We start from the raw sequence: 20788 nt of genomic DNA on the forward strand, positions 1-20788 counted from the left end.
CAACTGCTTTGATATTTTATCCTATGACCTTTACTATGTTACTGTTTTATTTTTGAGGTTCTAGAAATGCTAGGACACTAGAGGCTAAGATTTCAATGTTATTTTTGAAGAGGTTCGTCCCTTTTACAGTATTTAATTATCCCAGAAGACCCAGGAAAAGAAACAAAAAACAAAAAACAACACTGAAGAGGAATCCCAAAGTTAATGGGTGTCAGAACTCTGACATCAATTTAGGTCCTTGAAAGAACAGATAGAATCTTATTAATAGTTCTGGTCTAATTCCCAGTGCATATTTAAAACCAGAAATTTTAAAAGCCTAAACCAAAAATGCTTGTTTATTTTGAGTTCTCAAGATCTGGCAACTGATCAACACCAGACACATCACTGGTACAGTCCTGTCTGTTATGTGGGCACCAACTGTAACAGAAATTTTACAATTCCAAACAATCAATCAGTCTGAGGTATGTGCTTTGATGAAAGCTAAGCACAAAGAAGGTCCTCAAGGATGGAATTGTTTGCATACTCACATGAACTGTATTCCTGCTGTAGGGAGCAGCAAACCACGACTTGCTGGGTTACTTTGAATGATACTGTAGTACAGTTCCTTGGCATCCTATTAAATATATATACAGTAGCAAAAAACCTGTATCCCCAGATCCTCAGAAATACTTTCTTTTAATTGGAAGGAACAGCAGTTCCCATTTTTCCATGTCAGTCATTCTTTTTTTTTTCATCTTGAAAAGGATCAGCATCTAGATTTTCCACAGCTGGAAATTGATAAGGGCTGCTTTGTATATGCCTTGAATCCAGTGTTTGAAAGAGATGAAATTAATTGCTGCTTTTCTGTTTTTCATTTCAGGAAGCTGCTTTAAGAAAAAAAAGAAAATGATAGAACACACCTGGGAGATAAATGCTACCTTGCTGCCCCAGCAGCGGGCTCAGATGTAACTGCAAAGTTACTTATAGTCTTAACATTGCATGGATGGATACAGATGTTTTCTAAATGAATGGCTAAACTGTACAGATGTCTGTTTATCTCAGTTTCTTCTGGCTTTTCCGTGTAAAGTGACACTTTTCAGAGATGATCAGAAGTGGCAGAGTTTATGAAAGTTCATTTTTTCTTTAACTTCAAAATGGACATTGAAAGATTTTATATACAACAGCAAAAACCAAAATCTCCTTGGGTAAGACAAGATACATGCACAACCAAAATAAAATGCACATTGAAAATCTCTTCCTGGCAGTTTATCCCCTCACTGGACTCTCCAGGGGTAGTTCTATGGCTATAAAACACTAGCAGAAGGAAATACTTGATTTGCAAAGGTGTGAGTTATAGGGGAGAACTACTGTGCTAGAGTTATGTTAGCATTATTTTAAAGCATTCCCAAAATTTTAAAGCAGACCAACCAAACCTCCCTGGAAAAGCTTTTCTTCTGTACAGATGCCTGATGTACATTTTGCCAGCTGGCATTAGCAGAGCAGAGGACAGCAGTGAGCCTGCAGCCCCCTGAGGGCTCTCCCTGGGAATCAGCATCACCTCTGCCTCTCAGAGACCCCACAGGCAGCCTTGGCCAGCAGCACAGTGCTTCTGCAGCACACTACAGTGGCTTTAAAGCCAGGATGGTTGGCTCTCCACCTCATTCTGGCAGACACGCAGGCTGGGGCACAGAAGGGCTTCTATCATACAGATGTTCTGTGAAGCTTAAGTGACTAACATTGGTTTTTACTTTTTTTTTGTATCTAGAGATTTTGTTTCATATTTTGTAAAGGTAATTGCATTGTTTATTTGTTATGTGTTTCCTTCCCAGCTTGTTTTCAGAATGGATTTAGTTGTTGAAATAGAAAGCTGACTAGTTTTAATAATGAAATACTATACTGGCATTTGTGCCCCTTCTTTTATATCTATATTATATTTAGTGTTTACTCAGTGATGAATTCAGCCAACTAAAATTTGGAATTACTGAACTGGGCAATAGCCTGCCATGAGCTCTTTTTCAAAATCAGGTCCTTATGTCCATGCACATTTGATAGATGTCAGCACTTTCCTCCAGAGAAGGGAAAAACTGTAATTATTTTTAGTTTATTGCAAATCAGCATAGAATTCCTTAAACAGAAGAAGTCAGCCTGAAGCATTTTGAAACAGCTGAATTGAGATGGGACTTCCAAGTAAAGAAATGGAATTTTATCTTCATGTTATGAAGAGAGTTCTGACTGTATGTGAAGCTGTGTTGGGGCTCTGTTCAGTGACCCAAGTTCTCTTAAGTCATTAACACAGCTGTCAGGGTTAGGGCACCAAGTACAACCACATTATCTTGTGCTAGCAAAAAAGGCCAAGTGATTTATTTCCACATCTGTAGTTCTCGGCCCTCGTGTGCCAACAGCCACCTGATACTTTCTAGAGTTGAAGTGTTAGTGAGAAATACTTGATTGTCTAGTCAAACAACAGAATATTTCAATGCAATTTTTCTATGTGTCCTGGACAACCCCACTGGATCACTTGTGTAGTACCTTCTTGCCTTGAGTGGCAGGGGATGGGTGATGTGAGCCACACATCTGTCAAAGAAATGCTTATAAAACCCACTGAAAGCCAAATAATGCCAGACAGCAGGAAATAATATGGTGCTGCTGAACATTGTGAGCAATGTTCTGAGACAGAGGCCCCACGTTACTGGCTGGCCCATGAGCTGTCAGAGCAGCACAGCTGAACCACCCCATAACCCCAGGGCTTGTGATCAGAGCAGAGAATTGCTGGGCTCAGGGTGGGCAGCAGCTTGGGGCTTGTTTCTGTGCAGCTCAGCTGCCAGCCCTGGGAGGTTTGATGCTGCTCCTGCTGGGTGCAGCAGTGGATGGCAGCTGGGATCACAGAGCTTTCCAAGGTATTCTGCTGTGCACAAGCTGAGATGGGGCTTGGTTTCACTGAGTGTGAGCTGTTTCAGTGATATTTTCTTTGTGTGTGTGTATACTTATGAACATGATGGTATCTTTCCACTACAATAAAAAATTATTTCCAAAATAATATTTTCTATAACATTCATGTAGAGGCTATGAGTTTGACATGGAGAGGGCATCTTAGCCATGAGCATTTGTGTGCATAAGATCAGAAAGTTGCTGTGTTTCAACAGAGTTGGCTAAGCTGTTAAACTCCTTTGCTAACAAAAGTGCCAAATATAGCTCATTAACACTTCCAGGGTTATAGTCTGAAAATTCATGCTGGAAAGCACATACCTGAAGGCTTTGCTTTCAGTTAAACTCTTTTGAAGACATTTCATCCCCAATCAAAAAGCCAAAATTTAATGAATTATTGACTTCCTTTGATACTTTCCCAATCCAAGGCAAAGATAAAGAACTCTAAATATCCTAACAAAAAACCCCACAAAAACCAAAAAACAAAAAAACAAATAAAACCTCAAAACAAAACCAAAACAAAAAACTCAAATCCCCAAAACCACAAAAAAGCCAGCCACCACCCAACAGCTCTGTGTACATATCAATCATCTATTATTATCTGAGTTAGCATGTGCTTTTTCACTTGATAAAATTAAAAAATGCAGGTTTGAATGACTCATCTTAATTTAAGAGCATGGAAAAAAGCAGGAATTGTTTACTAAATGCTGACAGGTCTATCAGCATCTGTGGCTCCCCTCAAGGCTGGAAACACAGAAGAAAACGAGGTCCCCAAGGATGCTGCCAGCTGCCCCTGTAACAGAGAATCTCAAGAACATACCAGGCTAGATCTTTCAAGGCCTCACTTTTGAACCTCAAGGCACTAATCCACAGTGGTAGAATTCTACCAGGGCCAGAAATTCCATCAGAAAACAAGTGGTCAGAGCTGCAAGACCATCCATCCACCTTTCAGGAATTGTGTACTAGCCTTGCATTTGTTTTTTTTTTACAAAACACAGGGCCTTGCCCAGCAAGAAGCTGAAAGATACCAAGTGACTGGGTCTCTCTTCCATGAAGCCCAGACTGTGAGCTTCATGTCCTGCTGGATAACAGTTTAGTTGCAGAAAATAGGCTTTTTCAGGTTCTCAGAGACAGCTGAAACCGCAAATTTCTCCTGTCTCCTCCAAACCAAGGAAGAGCATTATATAAGCTTTTTAGGTTTTAAGAACGTACAGCTTAAATGTTAGAATGAAAAAAGCCTTTAATAATCAAGACTTTCATTCACGTTTCTCATCAGACCTGCTGGAATTGGCCCTTATTCCAAAGTGCTGCAGGAGTATGAGAGCACTTGAAGCCCTCTGCCGCATGGATTCTGTGAAGAAAGGCATGTAAACGTGTTAGAGCTCCTGCATGGGGACAGTAATCTCATCCTATAAAACAAAAAGCAAAAATATTCACCAATACCAATTTATCTGTCTGTCTGTAGGTGTCAGACACAGACTGACTCTATACAGAATAGGAAATGGGTCAGGGCATTGTTACTGTTTTAAATATTAGTAGAAAACTCACAGGACTTTTGCAGTGCTTGGTTTATTTGAAGATTTCTACAACACCAGCAGCATTTCTGTCTTATCCTTCCACTACTTGATCCAGTTTGGGATCAGATGCATCAGCTCCTATATAACATTGATCCATTTGCTTTGGTTTCACAACTGGGAAAAAAATAAAGCTCCAAAGCTATTCCTGGGCTAGCCTTTTTTTTCATTTGTCCAACCAAGTGGCAAAGTTTTGGGTTTTGCCATGTTTACCACTAATTGGCTCTCCTATTCCAAACTGTTAATGAGCCCTAGGAATTTTCTTTGAGTTCCTGGACTCTTGCTTGTGCTGCTACTCACCCTCCTTGCTGGGTCCCCACCACACTGAGCAGTGCAGGCAGCTCTGCTTGGAGGATGGCAGCAGGTTGCAGGAGTAAAATGTCATATTGCCTAAGGTGCTGCAGCTGTTCTGAGCCTGTGCTTTTAGCTTTCCTGTATTTTCAAGTTAAACACAAAAATAGGTTCCAGCTCCTGCTTGTTTCAGGATGAGAAATACCCTCAATACTATAATTTTGTGAGACAGATGCAAATTTATATTTGTTAAAAATCAATCCGACCATCAGCAGATCTAAGAACTATGTTTCTGTACTAAACATATAAATTGAAGTAAACTACACTTAAAACCTGACCTTTTAGAAGGGGGCACTGTCCCCAGGTCTCATTTATACAACTAAACCAACAAAATATGACTGTCTTGAATCATTGGAGGTTTAAATCTTGTTCAAAAATTGATTAAGCATAAATTAGAGTTGGTGTTAACTAGGCTTGCAGTTGCATCTCCACAGCTGACTACCAGATGGGGAAACCATGCCTTTGTGGAAAGGCTGACATAGCTGGAACAGAAATGACAATGGGGACAATGAAGATATGGCTATACACCAAGGCTTTATGTAGTGGCGCAGGCATGTGGCTGGATAAAAGAGAGTGAGTGAAGAGGTAGATTCTCAGAGGTGAGCTTACAAGCAATCCAGAGTATGAAAGATTTCCATCTATTCACAGGAGACAGCTACCAGGAAATTCACTCAGCCTCACCTAAAGAGGATTACACAGTGATTATATGATCTCTTGTCTCAGAAAGGGAGGGGGATACAAAACACTTCCAGCAGTGGCCCAGGACTTGTCTCCTACTCTGACCCACAGGCAACTGACTGCAGTTAACTGTTTGTAGATCCCATCATCTGCTCAGTAAGGCAGTGGCTTTTCTTCCCATCCCTAGTTTCATGTGGAAAGATCAGAATGTTTTGATCCAAAAGAATACTTTGTACAGTAAATCAGAGACTGCTGCACAGCTTCCTCCCCTCCTTCTTTGTCCTTAATTATTTATTATTTAAAGTTCTGATTAAAGATTAAATCAAGACAACCAGAAACAACAACAAAAATCAGCAAAACCTTCTCACACTTATTTTAGTGTTTGCTTTTGACCTGCCTCCCCTTAGGCATGCAAACCCACAGCCATGGTGGGAAGGCAGCATGGTCTAACACCTCTTCCATATGGAGGTCTCACTTTGCTCTTCTTCCCACCACAGCAACATTTATAAAGTCAGCACGTCCCTATCTGTTAAAAAAACCCCATCAAGTTTCAAAAATCATCCCACACTGGAATGTCCTCCCAAGGCTGGCAGGAAATGTGAATGGGAGCCTCATAAACACAGATATTGACCTTACAGGAGACTTAACCCTTCAGCATTATGCAGATAGCTCCCAATGGGACATGCCTAATGCAACAGCAAGCTAACAAAAGCAGAAGGTATGTGACTTGAGAGGAAGGTTGGTGGTAAATGCTTTGGGGTTATCTCTAAGAACATCGATGACACCGTGGGACATTTTTCAAAGAGCAAAGCACGTGAGAGCTTTTCACTTATCAGCCAAGAAAAGAAAGGAAATAGGAGCTGCTGGGAAGGTGTTCAAAGCAGAAGACCAGTCCACAGTCTGCAAGCAGGCCAAACCAGTCTCTAAAAAGAGATCATTTAGCCTGGAAAGATGGAATAAAGTCATGTCAGGAAAAACAAAGTAAACAAACAGGTTATATTTTAAAGGTTTTTTCCTACATAAGGAAAAGGAGAAACACCCAATAACTGTTATGATTTGATAAATCTTCAAGTCAATAAGCTGCTTTTATGTAATTATCCTTAATATTGCTTTGCAAAGGGGAGGGCAGAACTCTGAGCATTGTGCCCAATCAGCCTCTCTGCAGCCTGATGCTTCCACACCCAGAGATGAGCAGGGAGGAAGGATTAAGTATGCTGTGTGCATTTATCCTTGGAGGTTACATGGAAAATTTTACTTCTGAAATATTAGTGAGGGATGTGCATGACTCAGTAGATTCTGCATCTTCATTGCTCAGCACCTATTCAAAAACTGTCTTGCATCAAGTACTCTCAGCTGCCTGGGAACAAACTTGTAAACTATCCACTGCTCCTCTCCAGATGGAGCACTGCAGCACCCCTTGTCATGATATAAAAACCTGATTAGTGATGACCAGTGTGTTTCATAAGCACTTAATGAAACTTCCCACTCTTTTAATTACTTATGTGCAAAGTCAGGGGATTTTATAACATAAGAAACTTGATCATGGGGAAAAAGCTCTACAAGACAACAAAAAATAAGAGAGCTGTTCAGCCCTGTAATATAGAAAACCAACGATGAGAATTCTCCAGCACTTGTGTGAACCTCTCATGAACATTTCTTAAACCATTTCTTGACCTCTAGCTAACCAAGCCTCCTGACACACAATCGTTGTGCCCTGTCCCCATTCTGCTCTGAGAAATGGGAAATCTCAAATTTAGCAAAGATCAGTCATTCAGGAACCAAATTTGAAAATCAGAAGTATTTATCCAGCTTTAACTGAAAGATCATGCAAAATCCCACATAAAATTAATGTTGAAAAACAGAACTGGTAGAGCAAAATGCCATTACTTTCTCTGTCTTTGGCTGCATTTTCTAAGACCATCAGCTGTCTCACACACCTGGGATTATTTGATCCTTTCAGGACATGTGCTTGCCTCAAAACCCTGCCACTCAAGCTTTCTTCCCTCTAGTTAGTATCAAAGAGCTTCAGCTTGGAAAGGCCTAATCAAAACTTGGTTCAAATTAAAGATGCAGCCCAGCCCTCTAGCAACAGCAATACTAACTGCTCCACATCCATATCAATTGGATCCCACTTGGGAGTGCTTTTGTGGCTGGGAGGAAGGAGCAAAAGAAAAACAGACAAAAGACAAAACTTAGCTATAGTCTGAGTCAGCAACAACAGCTCAGATACAAGTCTATGTGAAACTGTAGAAACAGAAAGAAGTCTCATCCATCTGTGTTTATAGGGTCTTTCCAAGGGCAGGACAAAGGTCTGATATCAGCCTACTCTAGTTAAATGGTTTTTTGGTTGATTCCAACTGATTGAATCTCATTTGCCATATGGAAATCTCATACCATATGGAAAAACAGGGTTCTTCTGAGCATCAGCAAGAAAGCAACCACAAAGCAACCACTGCCTACCAAGCAAGTGTCAGCTCAGTAAAGTTGCTATAAAATATGCAGACCACAAACAGTTGATGTCATACTAAGAGGGAAGACTCCCAGCTTAGCTTGGGTTCAGGGCAATGGTCTGGAGATGAAGATCCTTTGCAGGGTAGCACAGACAGAGGTTCAGTGAAGTTCAGTGAAGTGCCCTCTTGGGTAAGCTATTCTGTATGGACTATAAAAATGCTCAGGTTGCTGCCAGACTAGTGGAGCTCAGAGAACACACAAGTGGTGGTTTGATCAGTGCTGATCTGCTGCCTTGATCACAAGTGAGCTCTGGAGAAGCGGGTCTGGCTGCAGCTGGCAATTGCTGGCCTGGAAAGGATCATCCCATGGGGCAGCCCACCTCACCCATGTCATTTCACCTGCACTGGCAGCAGGTGTCCTCTCAGCAAGGTCCCTATCCACACCTTCCTGTGGGTAGGGAGGCCAAGCTCACTCCCCAGTGATGACAGGGCAGTTCAGTTCAGTTTGGCCAAAAAGGGGTGCCCTGGCTTTGGTGGGTACACACAGTACTGTGCTGGTTCTCCAAATGGCTCAGGCTGGAAGGGTGCTGGGAACTGCTCCCTGTCAGGGGTGGAAACACTGCAGCTGCCACAAAGACATTTTCCAGTGTCTCCTGAGCAGACAGAACCACAAAGACAAAAGGGTTCTCTGGTTTCAGGGTCTGACAGTTCACCTTATAGCTTATTCTGGAAAGTGGTTTCATGACTGGCTCCTCTGCAGAAGACATCAATTCCTGATACAGCCTTTGCTTCTTAAAGGAAGAATGAATAAATGCAGTCCTATTCCAACTGTCAGCATAAGATTTGACATCTTACTTGCTTTGAAATTATCCCTTTAAATCATGCTGGAAATATTATGCCTATCACTTTTAAAAAGCAACCTGTTAATACAGATATTAACACATTACTGAGAAATCTGCTGCAAGGTGTTTCTAGAGGCAGTGTGTTGTAGTCAGGGTGCTTTCTGCAGAAGATTGGCTGAGCATCACCCAGTCTTGAAAAATTATGATCTAGGTAAACTCCTTCAACATTAGTCTTTTCCTTCACACCTCCCTCCAAAACTGCCATCTACCCAAGCAGTCACCCAGGTCCAATCTTTAACTGTATCTTCAATAAGCTCTGCTCCCAGAACCTCAGAACAGTCTCATCCCAGTCTCGTAGATCCTTGCCAGCAGTGACAGTAATCACCATTGCTCACAGTAAAACACTTTCTGGTAGCAATAATTAGCTCTTATCCGCCCAAACTCATATCACTTCCCAAGTTATCACAGTTTACCTCTCTGCTGAGGCTGCTGGTGACAGTCCACATCTACTGGAGACTGCAATGATATGACCAGCTCATTTCACATAAGCCACCAAATCACTGTCCCAAGGCAGCTGATTTTCTGGTTGGCACTGAATCTCAGGAACACTCACCTAAAACCCCATATACTCTTCGTTACACTTCATCTGACTGAACATTACCCACATAAATACGTATGGACTTAAAGAAATAAGCATGAAAGGGAGACGTCAACACTAAAAGGTGTTGAAAATTATTTTAGGAGTAATGAATACTTTGAGGATTAACAGTAGCATATGGTACCTTTCACCTCCAATTTACCAGTACAAATCCAGCTAGAGCAGCATGGATAAAAACCTTTACCATCTGGTGATTTATTACTGTATGGAAAATAAACAAGTGTTTATATCTCACACACATAAAATCCACCACTATAACTGGAAATCTTGTTGGCTTTCTCAGTAGACAGATCAAAGAGGGGTAGAACACTCTTCTCTTGCCTCAGTATAACCAGTCTATTTACCTGAGAAGTGAGGAGAGCTGAATGCCAAATAATACCCAATACCAGAAATTAGAATATTTTATTCCCTTTATTAGAAAACAGGATGATTTATGGCTTTCAACCCAAAACCTTATCTGCTCCTTTCCTCCATTACAACCCCTCAAGGCAGTAGGTGTAACACTATTCTCTTTTTCTAAAAGCTGTATTCAGCTTCTTAAATCATTGCTGCTATAGCAGTGCTACTTTACAATACTTCACATTTAGCAGCTCTCATATCACCCATAACAAGAAAGCCAGAAGTACTCAGCTCCCATACCTCTCTGAGTTCTTTTGAACATTATGCTTTTTAATTCAAGGTTATTTTTCTTCATTTTTACCATCCACGTTTGAGTTACCTGGTTTGTTTATAAATTTGCTCTCTCATGCTCCAGTTTCTCCCTACGAGTTAGAAAGATTTTTTTTTTCTAAACGAAATATCAGTAGTATTGTAGGAAACAGGCAGTATCTATCAGTTACTATCAGTTTTTAAATTAATACCAAGAGGTACATAAATGTCCTCTGAATTTCCTGAAAATTTATTACTTGGAAATGTGGAAATGGCTTTATATATTTATATAGCAGAAATTACTGGCTGTTTAATATATCTAATCTTTTTAGTGACATACGGGAGCTTCTCTGAAAAATTTGAAACTGGGATAGTCAGAAGATAATTTTCTTGCCTTCTTTAAAGGTCTATTTTTATCCTAGAGCAAGTAGTGTGTTTTTGGCTAAGGCTGAATGCAGCTACTTTCACATCCTGTAAGGACCAGGAGCACAAATCGCATCAGAGAAATCTCTTAAGTTTCCTTGGCAAATCTGCACCTGTTGTTTTTGTAGCCTCTTAATGAAAAAACCCCAATAAGTGTTCCTATTTCATTACCCCATGAACACTCTAAACACTACTGATCAATGGCATGACAATGCAAACCAGAGACTTTTATTCTTTCTCCTTTGCCTGTTTTATCAGGATAATTAATGCACGCCAAGTAAGACAAAGCTAGAAATAACTCAGAAGGATTGAGATCTGCCAGAAACACCATCTTACAAATGTAATTATATCTTTTCATACTCCAGTCACACCAGCTCCCTGGTCTGGCCACCTGTGTCTGGCTTCCCAAGGAACATTTTCATGCATCTGCTAAACTTCTCCAGGTATCCTTGGGCTTTTATCCTTGCTCTGAGGAATACACACATATTAAAATAAAGCATCAGTGCTTTATTAGTCACCAAATATTTGGAGCCAAAAGTAGCTCTGTACAACAGAGAACAGTCTGCATTACTTCAAAGTTACCAGGCTCTAGTTTAAGCACCTTGGTCTCTGTAATGACTCCTTCCTTCCAGCTCTTGCATGCCATTAATTATACAGCTGCTGAACCCCAGTGGAATTCCTGGGTGAATGAATGTGCAAGTTTCAAGGGGTACTCTCCTAAAAATTAAGTGCAATGCATGAAAAGTTACTCAAGAGTTTCAAGGACCAGAAAGTGCACGGGCCCAGATGCCTGCCACGTCTGCATGGCCAGCTAGAAAGACAGCCCAGTTTAGGATTTTCTTGACTCTTGTCCATGTAAGATTTCAATCCACGGCCTTTGTCCTTCAGCTTCTTCTATGTATTTGTGGCACAGACAGAAGGAAAGACTGCCTAATTTGAGCTTTGCTTTCAGATAGTCCTGACAAGTTTCTTGTCTCTCATCGAAACAAATGGCTTCTTTAAGGCTCTCTGTCAGCTGGTGTACTGCCCCAGCAAGTTTTCCAGGAGAAACACAACAACAAAATAAATACAAACCCAGAAACAAAAAACAACCATTTGACACGTTTAAATACAGTTACAAGCTGGCTGGAACTAGGTGGAGCCCTAGAAAAGTGATAAAGGGACAAAGTTTGTTTTGAAATGGACTTTGAGATGGAACACAAACCATAACCTTGTGCTGCTCTAAACAAAAGGTAAACCAGAAGGACAGGAGGTACCAGGCACTTGCTGTCATCACCACGAAACCAACTCAAACCAGAGTGCAGTGACATTTGCAAGGCAAACCAGATCTTTTATTGGATGCTGTCTAAAACCAGGGCAAAGATCCAAAGAGGGTTGGTAAGGCGTCCAGTTCACAGAGTCTAAGTTACCAGTGGCTTCCCACAATTTGCAGCTCCTCTGGGACCATGCTTTCCAAAACCTAGAGAAATGCTCTGAAAATCCACCAAGAATTCCTGATCAGTGCATCTGCACATGGCAAAGACCCCTGCAGTGAGCTCTTAGAAGCCTTGTGGTCCGTGTTGGAGCACACATCATCATAACCATGGATGCAGTGCCAGTATTCTTCTGGGTGAGCCTAAACTCAGAGTTCACACCTAGGTGCTAGTAATTTACATTTGCAGTACTATACGAGAAAAACTGCCTCTAACTTTGCAATCAAAATCAGCTTCTTCACTGTCCAAGCAAGAATCAGCCTGTGGAGCTACCCTGTTATGCCTTGTTAACTCTTTTAGCTCAGTCTCCAAGTGTGGAGGGGGAATACATAAATAAGGAAAATAAAATATCAAATGCAGATTTTTTTTTTAAATGGCACACAACTACTGCACCAGATTTCAATGTACCAGAAAACACTCAGAGAAGATAGGAGTGTGTGCTAAGGCTTTATTATCTATTTCTTTGGTTTTCCCACCCCAGTTTCTCTTTTAGCTCCTGATTTTTTGCTCCTTTAATTTTCTCAACTGTCTCCCACTTCTTAGCTACATTTCTTATATTATGGGTATAATCTAGTATAATCTTTCATTTTCTCCTGTCATAAAGTGGGACTTGAAGGAGTTGCACACTGAATGGCAGCTGATTTTCTCATGTACTATTTCAGATGTCTCAACTTTAAACAATACTTTGTGCCCTCTTATATACAATTGCCTTTCCTTGATCAAATTGTTATGCTCCAATGTTGTTATTATCATGAGCTAATAATTGAAAATAAGGACCAAAATGTGTCTGTCTTGATATTCACCTGTAATAAGTGAAGCTGTCTGAAACTGGAGGCATCTTCATCTTACATACAAAGACATTTAACAATTTCCTATGACCTGACAATGAACTTAGAAGAACTGGACAAAAAAAGAGAAATACTCAGGCATTAAAGCACACAGGGATTCTGGAGGGCTTGCTCAGATTCTGGACTCACTTCCACTTGGAGTCCTCAAACTTAAATTGAGAGTTGAGAAATCCTCAGCTTTCTAAAATGGGACACCTTCCCTTCACTTCCAAGAGAGAAATATGATGGCACAATGAAGGCATCTGACAGCATTATCTTTTAGCATGAGCCTGTATGTGGACTTCATCCTTGTCCTCATCTACAGCCCTGACTGAGCTGACCACACAAAACTGACATACTGCTTCAGCCATCACCATCTGTCTTCATCTGCTTTGGGCAGTTCTGCTTTTCATTCTGTACATGGCTACTGTGATACAGGTGAGCCTCAGGGTGCAGAAACACTTACATGAGACTGGGTTTATTTAGCATAAAAATCAGGATATCTGTGTAATACACATAAAAATCATAATTTTGTACACACTCGGAGCTACCCCAGCCAGAAAATTTGCACTGTCTTGTTCTCTGAAACAAAGATGGAAACCAGCACCAAAGGGAGCAAAGCTCTTGAAAGTTAATGCATGCATATTCTGCTAGGAGTTTTCTCAGTGACTCACATTCTAAACTCTGTTAGATTCCAAGGGGGCTTCTTCCCTCAAATGTCGTGCCTACTTACACTACTCAAATGTGAATTTCACAGACTGTTCACAAAGGAAATAGGTTGGATTAATATTTTATCAACTCCTGGTGCCTGATGTGAGCTTCACTTTTGATTTTTTTCCGGACATTCTGTAATGGTTTTAAATACAAAGTGGTCAAAAATAATCTTGGATTCTTCTTCTCTAAAGATACCACACTTGTGATACTGATCACAGGATTTTTTTTGTGTGTGTCTCATCTCCAGCCTGGGCCTGATATTTCTTTCTTTGTAATACCTGTATAATCTGATCTCTCTCATCAGCTAGATATTTTTTCTTCCAGCCCCATCACCACTGGCTTTTCTATACTCAACACATCTCCTCAGAGCTATTCAGTGTAGCACTATTTAGAGAGTTACCCTAAGCAGTAGCTTCAATTACACTGCCTTCTCTGATCAATCATCCTCAAAAGCCTGGGAGCTCTGCCAGGACTCATCCTCTGCCTCCAGGAGTGCACTTACTCATCTTCCACTGTACTGCTTCAGTGTGCTGCCATCCCATCCCATTTAGTGCCACCATCCTTTGCTGTCCCTCTCTCTGTACTACCTCCAATGGAAAACTCCTGTTCACAACTGTCCGTGGAGATTTCCCTTTCCTCCTTTTGGAAACATTTTTTAATGACTGGGGTGATTTCCCACCCTGACCCCACAGACATGCTTTCCCAGTAGATGTATCCAGTGAGCGCTGCTAACCTAAAAAATCCCACTAATCCAAACTTAAAAAACTAAGGAAAGGAAATTTAACTTCCTTTTAATAACACAGAGAAGAGTATCCAATTTCCAGGTTCTTTATATAGCTATAAACACACCATTGTCATATTCTGAAATTATGTCTGGCCTTAGTTTACAGAATCATGTTCAATTTCCTCTGCTCTGGGCCACATTCCTAGCTGTCATAGGGTTTCTTTGTTATTCTAAGCAAGCTGCTAAGTTACTAAATATCTGGAAGTCTGGAGCACTTACCTTCTCTTCTCTAGAACCAAGAGAAGTACTCAGCTTTCTCAGATTAATGGTAGGCCAAACAATACTGATCTGTCTACCTTTTCCTCCATCTATTAATTGTTCTCCTCTAATGATTAGATGAGGATAATGTGAGTGCCTCATTTGGGTGCTGAAGAGGCCAATTAAGCACTTCAGGAAGGTTCACACATAAGCTGTATAAATGAATCGTAGTAAAAGAGCAAAACTAAACCCCAACAAAAGCCATTAAATCTGGCCAATAACAAACAGAAAAGCAGAGCAGAGAAACACCTCAACCCCTAATTGTGCAGGACAAATAAAGATTCATGAAAGATTGTATAACCTCCAAACATTTATTACCTCTCCTCCAAATTATAAATTCTCTGCATTTCCATGGTTCACCTCTTGTCTTACTAACCACAATGTCAGGGTCCCACAAGCTGTCAAGTGGCATAAGGAGTAACAGTTGTCTGAAACTAAAATTGCAAGCTGAACTAGCAGCACAAGGGCTCATTAGAAAGAATGAAGGAGAAAACCTGGACAAACTTCTTTTCAATTTTCATTTATCCTTTAAGGACAATCAGCAGAACAGATGGTCTATCATTCCTGCACAGCTTCTGAGTAAAGAAAGCTGATCCATTTATTTAATAGTCTTACCTCCTGTCAGTCCTGTCTTTGGCAAATGGCATATTGCAAGCTTTCCCCTTACTATAAGACTGCTTTCCTGACAGGCTTGGAAAAATTTAAGCTTTCCTGTCAGTCAGATGAGTCCCTTTATCCCATTTGGCAACAAACCAGCAAGTCTGTAAAAATAGACTGCCATCTGACTAAGCAACTGAGAGACTGTAGGGCATGCTGGAATGCAACCAACCTGAATGCTGGTTAATCAGCTGATGCCTTCCCAGCAACACCTGGCTGCTCACAAAGCACAGGGGACTTCTTTCAATAGTGCACCTGAAAGAACACATTTAAAGTGGCCATTTGCTTTTCTTCTTTGGCGTGAGGATTTGTGTGTGTTTTTGTGGCTATATACAGCTTCCTGATTTTAAAAGGGAGGTTTGTTAACTTGAGCCCTCCTTCTCCACGAGTTCTCTCTAGAAGATCTCATGCTCCTTCCTTTTCACCTTTTGTGCTTTGGGACAAAAGGGGAAGATAACAGACTCAAACCCAAACATGGTTCAGAATGCCTAAAAGACTTCTACATCCAGACTGTTTGATGCGGTGCATACCAGTTCAGCACACAGGAATGACCACTGTTGGCTATTAGGCAGGCAGCAGACAAATATGGATCAATCTTTGTGAAAGTGAAGTATTTAGTAGTGTTAAGAGTGTTTTGGTATTATTGCCAGATTTTTTTTTCCATCTAAATTAAATTAAACTTGCTCCATGCAAATCAATCACTAACACAAGCAAGAAAGAGTCAATAAAGTAACTGAAGTGAGACTCCTCATATCTGCTTCACCAGTTTAGTCTAGAAGACTAAAACAGGGGAATCTTGAATAAAGTGTGAATGACTTGATGACATCAATCTATTCTATTATTTCAGGCTGAATTATAAAATGTGATGGTTTCAAATCAATAAAATGATGCCACAGCTACGAAGTTTAACAATTAATAATAATATTGGAGAAATTTTTGAGGCATGTATGCAGGCTCTGCCTCACTATCTGAACTTCACATTTTGGATCACAGGGAAACACCCACCTGCCTTTCCAACACTGCTTCTACTCCCTCACTCTCAAACATATTTAAGCAGATAACCTATAGCACACTCTGCTGGAATTTCTAGGCTGGTACTTCACTGAGAATTTTTTTTTCAAGCTTTTCTAAGTAATTTACTTTTATCCCTATACAAGTTATAATTATAGTGAAAAATCTTATATTATTGTTAACATTGTGCCCTAGAGATGCATTAGAAAAGGCACCTGCACTTTAAAGAATGAGCACACTATTTTAATTAGAAGAAAGCACCAGTATGGGAGAATAGGGAAGGAAATTTCAGGGAAGTAGTCAATACCTACTGTCTTAAGGACAGGCCACAGACTAGACTGTTACCTCTAGACTGCTCTCCCAAATTATTACGGAAGACTTCACTTCAATGATAACTTTCAAGAAAAATTTAAATAAATGCTATGTCAAATATGAGAGGAAAAGCCAGTTTCCAAGAGAAAAGTGGAGATGCAGTATTCATTTAATTCATTTGTATCACGATTATCCACATTGAAGGGAGGAGTGGAAAGAAGAAACTTCCTAAATTTTGCTGCTGCCCACCCCATTATTTTATTCTTATTACTTTCTTAAAGATATGCCATGGTACTCTACAAGACTAGGCGATCAATTAGTTCAATACATCTCCAGAAAACAACAAGGTATTTACAGTTTTTGCAGAAAAAAATGTTAATTATAGAGGTAAATATGTGCGTCTCAGTCCTCTACTGAAGTCTTTGAGGAGACATGTCCAAGATATAACTACAATTAGATTAGGAAAATTTTCTACTTTCTACAAAACTCCACAACAGAAAAATTCTGACTGGAAATTGCACATCACTGACTGGTCCTGTGAATGCTGTTAGAAGGCAGAGAAAGTTCACCATTTTACAACTGGGTTGAGCATGAGCATAAAGAGCACATCCTATTGCCAATTTTTCTCCCTTTTTCTTTGAGCACCTCTTTTTGGGATGTGTGCTTTCCAGTACCTATTTTTCTGGGGTGTGTGATTTCCATCAGCTGTGAAAGCATTTATCAGTGTGTTTTGAGAGGCAGCTGAAAGCACAGACAAAAGTGGGTGTCTGGTGGCCACACAAGTAATAATCTTGCAGAGAGTTTTATCCTATTCAAACAAAGCTGAGCTTCTAGTCTTGACTGGCCCCCAACATTTTCCCTCTCAGTTACAGTGACCAGCAATGGCTGGAGGAAAAGATGTGTTGTAAGGAATTCTCCCTGCAGTCAGCCTGGATCATTCTGTGAGGTGCTACAGATTTTCATGCAAGAAACTGAAATTCAGTCACCATGTTCAGTATGGCAATGTATAAACCCCTAATTAATAACAATAGCAAAATAACAACAGCAACCAAAAACCCGCAACAAAACACACAAAACCCACCCCCAACATAAAAACCCAAGCAAACCAAGAAATCTTGCTGTCACAACCCACTTAAGAGAACAATAAATCCTAATTATCTCTTGTATCCACAGCTAAAAGCCTGTGGGAAAAAAAATCACTGGAAAGAACAGAAGCCTCACATTTCAGGTCTAAATCTAATTCCCAGAATTAGGGATTAAAACAAGGGTTTACAGAGCAAAAGAAGAAATCTGTTTTGGCGAGTTAAAACCTTATGTGAAGAACAGACAAACCAATATTGGTTCTTTCCATCTGAAGATGATAGAGGACTGGGAAATTTCTTCAGACAATATCCAGTTCCACACAGGGCCCAAGAAATTCAGATATACATGTCTCACAGCACATGTAAGAAAGGGATGAAGTGCCACCAGTGTTGCCTCTCAAAGACTCACCTCTTTTTGTTCCCTGCAATTCCATCCTTCACCTAACTCCCCTCTCTTCCATGCAGAGATGCTGTTGCAAATCTCAAAACTGCTAACTGCTCTCACTACCTTTGTTTTCAGGACTAAGTACTTTAAAAGTAAAAGCAGTTGCTTCAAATTCTTTTCCAGGTCTTTACTGATCCAGCTTCTGTCTTCTGCAAGCTCAGATCTCCTACAATAAATGAAGAGCATTTCCTACATTCTCACTGATTTTAACTTTGCAATAATGTTGCAAAATAATAATAAAAAATGTTCAGCCATACTTCAGCAGGCATTATCCTTTCTTCCTACAGCTTCTTGAAGTGTACTAAGCCCAAGAGATGTAGCATTTTGGATAGTCTATAAAACATGTTACCAAAATCTCTTCTCCCCATAAAAGAAAGCATTTGCCTTTACCATCTCCTGTTTTTATGCCTTGAAATCAGCTGTCTTACCTAACACTCTCCCATTTTGCCTGCATTCAAGTTAAAATTCTATGTGTTGATACAGACACAGCATGTGTCAACTTCCTTTTCTTCTATTAAAAAAATTAAACAAACAAAACCCTTCAAACCAATCAAGAAAAAAAACCTACCACCAAAAAAAAAAAAAGAAACCCAAAAAAACCAAACACAAACCCTATGCCAAACACCCCACAACAAATCCAAATCCAACAAATGGAGCTTTAGGGAAGCCCTGCTTTAATTTCAATGAAGATTCTCTGTGAGTAAGACTCAACTGTAAGCTACTTAAAGGGTGTTTGAGAACTTGCAAGTACAGAACCAAGAAACATTTTACATATTGCTTCATGAATGTCAGCTGTGCATCCTATGTATTTCAAAAGCAGGATTTGGACAGTACAGGGGTGCAAGCCAAAAATGGTCATGTTAGTCAAAGGATGGACAGTGCTCCTTTACTACAGTATCATCAGACAGATGTAGTGCTGGTGCAAGCTGCTGAGCAGTTTTGAGCTTCTAAAGCCCTAAATGAATGCTGACTACTCAGGACTAGTCCCTCACTCAGCTATGACATTTCTGTGAGTGACATCACTAGAAAACCTTGAGCAGAAAACCGCTGCATAACTCTTTCTAGCCTGACAACTTAACTTTTAAACATGCATTTTTCTCTCCTCATTGATGATTAAAGCAGGTAAGCCTGAAATGACAAGCAGTTGGGGATTTTGATATTACTATACCTATAAACTGTTGCCCTGCTGTTGTGTCAATGCTTACAGGTTTGCTTCTGGTGTCATTTCTGTTACAATTACTGCTCACCTTCCCTGCATGTTCTCCACCATGGAGCAGCAGCACACAGGCTATCAGGTAAAAAAGTTGTTTGCTAGACCAAATGTACACCTGGCAGCCATGCAAAAAACCACACTTACCTTCTAGTTAATTTATGGTGACACCAGTCCCATCCAGCACTGGAACTGGAACAGTTGTGATTGTGTTTTTTTCAATGCTGCTCTAAGAAGGGAGTGACCTTTGATTTGAATTACCGATAGAATCATGGAATATCTTTAGCTGGAAGGAACATATTAAGATCAAGTCCCACTCATTCTTCCTCACAGAACTACCTAAAAATAAACCAGAAGTGGTGCTGTGACCACTTCTCTGGATAGCCCATTCCAGGGCTCTCTGTGTAGCCCATTCCCATTCCTCTCTCTAAGGGGGGCACCACAAAAAGCACTGTAGGTACAGCATCATACTTGCATGCTAGCATATATAGGTAATACTGGCCATTATTGCACTTTATTTGCATACTAAAATACCTTTTAACAACGCCTTTTGCACATAATTAGGACATAGTAACAATATGAATATATTCCTATTATTATTAAATGATATTATGTATAATTTTTTTTATAGTATGAAACTGTGGTGTGGAAAATCACGCTGTGAAATGCCATTGTTCTCAAAAGAGACACCAGAGTCCTGCACCATTGAATAAAGGGAGAGAGTCACTGGGGAATAAGCCTGTGGAGTTTCTTTCTCAGGGTTTTGGAGAACACAGCCTCCTTTTACCCTGAACTCCCAGCTGCATCCTGCCCCACTGGAGGCACTAGGAAGGTACAGCCTTCCTGAATGGCCTAGCATGTTCCCTCCTCGAACCTGTCATTTCCCTCCAAAGTTTAGAAGCTCAGGTTTTCTGGGTTTTGAAACAGACTTTGTGGGGACGCATTCATCCTATTGCCCCAAAGTTCAGGAGCTCCAACACTGCTTCCCTCATCCCAAACAGCAGCGCCCAGGCAGCGGAGACCACGGGCTCCCTGTCTGAGGTGACTGCTGTATTTTCTTCCTAATAGTCGAGGCTATTCTATGGTTTGTGGTGGAGTTTGGTCAGATGCTCTGAGGACTTTTTGGGCTCTGGCAGTGAGCTGTGTGTTGATTTTGGTTTGCTGGCACATAGGATTGACACCGGTGATGCAAGGCTCGTTTGCTCGTGCACTCGTTTATCGAGGCGTGGCTGAGTGTCTCTGGGGTTTTGCAGCAACTGGAGTGTGTTCTGTCGACTTGCTTGATTTCTGTGTGCCTGGCTGAAATTGTATTTGTGGGTGTGAAGTGCCCCTTGTTTCATCCTTAGTGATTTGCAAGATTTGGTACGGGTTTAGAATTTTCTTCGCAGGCTCCAGACAGAGGAATACCAAGAAGTTCACCTCTAGATTGTATTTTGCAAGCCTGGAAGAGGTTTGAAGGTGAACATTTGACAGCTGATGTTGTCTCGT

At 40.6% G+C, this 20788-nt stretch overlaps 3 protein-coding genes across 3 annotated transcripts in view; all 3 read left to right on the forward strand.

Moving 5' to 3' along the window:
* The window catches only part of LOC136375286 (interphotoreceptor matrix proteoglycan 2-like), a 52009-nt gene extending 50777 nt beyond the window's left edge, over positions 1–1232 (forward strand). The window contains exon 20 of the mRNA XM_066340718.1: positions 860–1232. Coding sequence (XP_066196815.1) covers positions 860–872 — 13 coding nt within the window. The 3' untranslated portion in view covers positions 873–1232. The remainder of the gene's footprint in view (positions 1–859) is intronic.
* Positions 1–4230, forward strand: part of ZBTB11 (zinc finger and BTB domain containing 11) — a 149159-nt gene extending 144929 nt beyond the window's left edge. The window contains exon 12 of the mRNA XM_066340716.1: positions 4218–4230. Within this exon, the coding sequence (XP_066196813.1) occupies position 4218 (1 nt within the window). The 3' untranslated portion in view covers positions 4219–4230. The remainder of the gene's footprint in view (positions 1–4217) is intronic.
* Positions 4231–19358: 15128 nt separating this feature from the next.
* Positions 19359–20788, forward strand: part of LOC136373416 (interphotoreceptor matrix proteoglycan 2-like) — a 21948-nt gene continuing 20518 nt past the window's right edge. The window contains exons 1-2 of the mRNA XM_066338318.1: positions 19359–19385; positions 20228–20341. Coding sequence (XP_066194415.1) covers positions 19359–19385; positions 20228–20341 — 141 coding nt within the window. The remainder of the gene's footprint in view (positions 19386–20227; positions 20342–20788) is intronic.

Source organism: Sylvia atricapilla, chromosome 2, assembly GCF_009819655.1.
Source record: "Sylvia atricapilla isolate bSylAtr1 chromosome 2, bSylAtr1.pri, whole genome shotgun sequence".
In the NCBI taxonomy this organism is placed as follows: Eukaryota; Metazoa; Chordata; class Aves; order Passeriformes; family Sylviidae; genus Sylvia; species Sylvia atricapilla.